Here is a 4,954-nt window from a genome sequence, read left to right on the forward strand (position 1 = left end):
TTCCTTCTTTCCTTCCTTCCTTCTTTCCTTCCTTTCTTGTCTTTTCAAGATAGGGTCTTGCTCTGCAGTTCAGGTTAGCCTTGAACTCACTTTGTAGCCCAGGCTGGCCTTGAACTCACAGCAATCCTTCTGCCTCAGCCTCCTGAGTGCTGGGATTACAGGCGTGCACCACCACACCCAGATCCCCTCACTTTCTCCTAATTCTTGGATTAACAAATTCCTTGCTGTTTTGGCAGCATTTTAATAACCTTAAAAAATTTCTTGCTGGGTGTGGAGGCACACGCCAGTAATCTCAGTACTTTGTGAGGCTGAGGCAGGAGGATCACAGGTTCAAGTTCAGCCTTGTGGGGGACCACCAAGCCATGTTCCCCTGAGAAATGAAGCCCCTTGCCCTTGTTCTGTTTAGCCTTCATCTTTGTCCTGCCCACCTGTATACGCAGAGCAGGCTGTATAGCAGCAAATGTTCCCTTAATTGGCTAAAAAGAATGTGACCGAGTCCAGTTGAGACACCAATGTATCTCAATGCAGCAAAGGGGCAGAATTGCCTCCTACCACTGAGGGGTGGACTGGAGGCTCAAGCAAGACCCTGTGAAATTCCAGGGCTAAGACATGAGATAACTTCTCTGCTGAGGCTATGAGACTCAAAATGAAATATACCTTCCCAACAATAAAGATGCCGGTTTTCCAAACATCAAGTTATTTGTTTGGAGTGCTTTGTCCCTCCTTTGTAAGCCATGCCTGCACATTATTCCTGAACACTCAGTCACAACCTACACCCTACTTTCTTGCCAGTGACACAAGCAATAAAAGTCGTGATCACTCTAACTCTTGGCCCTTTGTTCCACTGAGAACAAATGATCATCTTAGAGGCCCTTGAAACCGCAGGTCTCACTTTGTCTTCCTTCAGCCATGTGGCACATTGCCAGGTGGGAGACTGAACCTGCCTCGGGGGTTTTGGTACAGGCTGAGGAATTTAGTGACTTAGAAACACCCTGTCTCAAAGTAAAAAAAAAAAACAAGGCCCTGAGTTCAACCCACAGTAATGTAAAAAAAAAAAAAATTAATACACATTTCTTTTAAATTCTTTCTCCTAGATTTTTAATATTTTCAATTAAAAAAATTGTTTTGTATGACCACTTTGGATATGTTCTCAGAAATGGAAATTTCTGCTGTAGACAGGTTTGGGGGTGCCTCTCCCCAAGACTGAACCTGTACCCTGCCAACATTCTCCTTCCCAGGGCAAGCTGGCTATGCAGTATACAAGTCCATCCCCTATGGCTCCCTGGAAGAGGTGATCCCCTACCTGATCCGGAGGGCTCAGGAGAATCGCAGCGTGTTGCAGGGTGCCCGCAGGGAACAGATGCTGCTTAGCCAAGAACTGTGGCGGAGGCTGCTGGGGCGAAGCCCAAGGGTCTCCTCTTAGCGCCCCTGGGGTCATCTGGTAAATAAAGTTCTTGCTGCTGAACTGAACTGAAGCTGGTTCTTTGGGGGAGGACATCTTGACTTCATCCAGCCTTACCTGGGGGCGGAGGGAGTCCTGTGGCTCAGAGGAGATCCTTAGATGCCATGGCATATAGGAAGGACATAGATGGAGGACTAACGGAGCCTCTTCCTGACTCTGAGTCAGCTCATCCTGGGATGTTCCTGGTCCATGACTGATGCAGGAACTTTCTTCATCTCAGTGGCTCCCCAAAAGAGCACAGGTGAAGAGCAAGACACTGAGACACTGGAGACAAAAGGCTGGTCCGAGGCCACATGCCCAGGGAGAGACAGGGGAAAGAGCCAAACCCTTTCTCAGTTAATAAGCATCAAATAAAGCTCTTTTTGAACTAGATTCTGAGGTGAATAAGGCTGGGAACACAACAGTGACAAAGACACCCTCGGTCCTGCTCCATAGAGGAGTGTATGGAAGGCTGGAAGTGGCACCTGAGCCACCCTAGGGTGATCAAGAGAGTATCCAAGAATTTTTAAGAGGACCGCGGATATACTTCAGTGGCACAGCGCCCGCCTAGCAAGCACAAGGTCATGAGTTCGATTCCCCGGGAGACAAGGACAGAGGGATGTGCAGGGCCAGAGGTTGCAGTCTCACATGCCAGAGGGTAGGGTGGGGGCTGTGAACCAAGGCCACTGCGGAGTCAGCAGATGTTTCAGGTAGGAGATAAAAAGGGTCAAGAGAAGAGCCCGATGGCTGACATGTGGAGGATGGACTGGAGAGAAGAGACAGGCTAGGACAAGGCAGGGAGTCTGGAGGGACTCATGGGTCCTATGGGAAGGACGTAGCCAGCTCAAAGCTCAGGCCTCTGACTGGCAAAGAGGGTCTTCGAGGACAAGTCTGTGAAAGAGACCGGAGAGAAGAGTCTGGGAGAGATTCTGAGGCCATTATGAGAACTGGTGGGTGTGACAGACCGCGGGGGACATCCAGGGGGAGGTGTGCTGTGGAATTCTTAGGTACGGCGCTCAGCGGAGAGGCAGGAACGCGAGCGAGGGAAGAGCAAGGGAAGACAGCCAAGAATGCAGCAGAGGTCAGAAAGAGTCCCCTGCCCCCACCGCCCAAAAAAGCTCTGGGGTTCGGGCAACAAAGGAGGAACGTCCAGAACACAGTTGGAAACTGTGGTACAAAGATGCTTCTTTTTGCAGTCATCCTAGGGCCCCAGGCACCTCTCTGAGGAAAAGGAAGTTAGCATGCAAGTCAGGAGACCGCTAATGCGCATGCGCCCAGGATTCCTGCCCAGACAACCATTGGCTCATCAGGGTCACGTGGTAGCACCTAGGGGCCACTGTCTTGCCCAACGGTAGGTACAAAGCCACCTGGACCTGAGTCTAGGCGGAAAGGTTTTTTATAGCTTTTAGGGTCCTCAGCATGTCACCAGACCCCCTCCTCCAGTCTGAGACTCCGCCCTCAGGCCCGCTCCGCCCCCTCCTTCCAAAGTCCGGGCTCCCACTCCCCTACCTAACCTGCACTGCCTGGGGATTGAACCCAGGGCCTTGGCACTAAACTACATCCCTAGTCCTCTTTTTTTCTTTTTTTGACAACCTCACTATGTCGCCAAATTGCCCAGACTGCTCCTGTCTCAGCCCCTTAGAAACCCCAGCTTCTGCAGAAGCTTTCCCTAGCCCACAGACCTCTCCCTTCCCTAGTCTCTTGCTCAGCCTGGGGAGCTCTCCCCACATAGAGACCTTCCTCTGCCCACGACCCCACTCTCTCACTGCCCGCGGACCTGACCGCCTCAGGTCAGTAGGCCCCTTTTCTGCAGACAGTAACCGTCCAGCTCCTCCCAAGCCTTCCCGTCCTCGGAGCTCCTCTCCAACCCTTGCACGCCCTTCCCCAGCCCTAAGACCTTTCTCCCTGTCCCACTTTCCGTAGCTCACCTTCAGCTCTCAGGCTCCCTTAGACCCGCGCTCTTCTGGTATGGAGCCCCACCCCTGCCCATCCCTTTCTCATTCAGACGCCTTCCTTCCCTTCAGACACCCCTTGAATCCCTTCCTCGCCTAGCCGCCCCTCCCCACACACACACCAGCCCTCTCTGTCTTTATTGGTCTCAGAAGCCCTGGCTTTTGTCTCCTCCTGCGAAGATGCCTTCCCTACCCTCTGGTCTCCCCGTGGAGCTGGGCTCCATGCGGAGTCTAGATACCCAGTTGAGCCGTCTGCTTCGCCTGGCTGTGGCCGGGGGCCCAAGCTGGAGCCTGGCGAGGCTCCTACGGAGAGGTGAGTGGTTGGCTGTTGGGGCACTTGTGACTGCAGTATGGAGCGTGCAGCTTCAGTTATGGACTGTGGACCCACGGTGTGCCAGGCTCCGAGGTCCAAGATGGAGATTTAAGGATGTTGTGACCTCTGGAACATTAGGAATAAAATCTATTTGTGGGGTGGAATAATGAATGGGGATGAGACACACAGACAGAAGTCCCACTGTGTAAGAGCCAGTCATGCAAAAAGCCAGGGAAGAGATTCTTGGAAGCTGGAATAGCCTGTGGGAGTGCCCTGAGGTCAAAATGAACTGGCATGTACGTGAGTAGTGCAAGACTCTGAGGGGACTGAGGCCAAAGAAACAGTTCGATCCGACATAAAGGGCCTCAGAAGGTGTGTGAATATTTTCAAGTTTTGCTCTGTGATAGGAAGCCATTGGCATTGCACGGAGGAAATTAACCCCACAAGGAACACTCACAGTTTCCACTTTCATTGATTTTGATAAACTGTGTATTTAGCCACTTTCTGAACTCAATTAATAGTTGTTAATTATTTTAGTTTTGTTTTTTAATCTGAAGATAGTGAAGCTTTGGTTTCAACACGTAGATATTTAAACTCTAATTTCTTTTTTTTTTTCTTGTCTTAACACATTGGCCAGAACTCCCAAATCCTGGTGGTGAATGTCTTTTTCCTTGTTCTTGATAGTTAAAAGATGCATTCATATTTTTCTATTAAGTAGCATGTGTGCTATTGATTTCTGGTTTGTAATTTTTATAAAATAAGGGAGTCTCCATCTGAGTGTCTGCTTTTTTTTTCTTCCTAACCATAAATGGATATTAGATTTTGTGGGGCATAGTGGCACACATCTGTAATCCCAGCAATCAAGAGGTTGAGGCAGGAGGATCACCACAAATTCTAGGCCAGCCTGGGCTACACAGTGAGCTCAAGGTCAGCCTGAACTACATATCAAGACCCTGTCTCAAAAATATAAGTATAAAAAATAAATAAAATTTATCATTTCCTTTTTCTGTATGTGCTGAGTTAAATGTGATATTTTTCATCCTTTAATCCGCAGATGTATTTTATTACATTGATAGATTTTCTTTTCTGCCAGGATTACAGTCATGTGCCACCATGCCTAGTTACATTTTCTTGTGTTGGTCATCATTGCTTTCTGAGGATAAGTGCAATTTTATTTAGGCTTTTTGTATATATGGTCATAAATGGAATATTTTCTGATTCTGGAAACTTTTCTGGGGGGTATTAAAT

The 4,954-nt window shown here is 49.1% G+C and overlaps 2 protein-coding genes across 10 annotated transcripts in view; both read left to right on the plus strand.

Annotated features, from left to right (window-relative positions):
- Positions 1–1,470, plus strand: part of Prodh2 (proline dehydrogenase (oxidase) 2) — a 6,752-nt gene extending 5,282 nt beyond the window's left edge. The window contains exon 10 of the mRNA XM_005399947.1: positions 1,239–1,470. Within this exon, the coding sequence (XP_005400004.1) occupies positions 1,239–1,423 (185 nt within the window). The 3' untranslated portion in view covers positions 1,424–1,470. The remainder of the gene's footprint in view (positions 1–1,238) is intronic.
- A 1,263-nt stretch (positions 1,471–2,733) lies between these two features.
- The window catches only part of LOC102017558 (inactive serine/threonine-protein kinase TEX14-like), a 13,167-nt gene continuing 10,946 nt past the window's right edge, over positions 2,734–4,954 (plus strand). For 7 of the 9 annotated variants that reach the window (XR_001236935.1, XM_013522507.1, XM_013522512.1 and 4 more), the window contains exons 1-2: positions 3,140–3,231; positions 3,544–3,706. Coding sequence is in view for 8 of the 9 variants with exons in the window: in XM_013522507.1 (XP_013377961.1) it covers positions 3,574–3,706 (133 nt within the window). In the remaining variant the exon portion in view is untranslated. Of the gene's footprint in view, positions 2,793–3,139; positions 3,232–3,364; positions 3,408–3,543; positions 3,707–4,954 lie in introns of those variants that run through there. The other 2 variants (XM_013522509.1, XM_013522508.1) reach the window with 2 other exon arrangements.

This window comes from Chinchilla lanigera, unplaced genomic scaffold (genome assembly GCF_000276665.1).
Source record: "Chinchilla lanigera isolate Chin_1 unplaced genomic scaffold, ChiLan1.0 scaffold00067, whole genome shotgun sequence".
In the NCBI taxonomy this organism is placed as follows: Eukaryota; Metazoa; Chordata; class Mammalia; order Rodentia; family Chinchillidae; genus Chinchilla; species Chinchilla lanigera.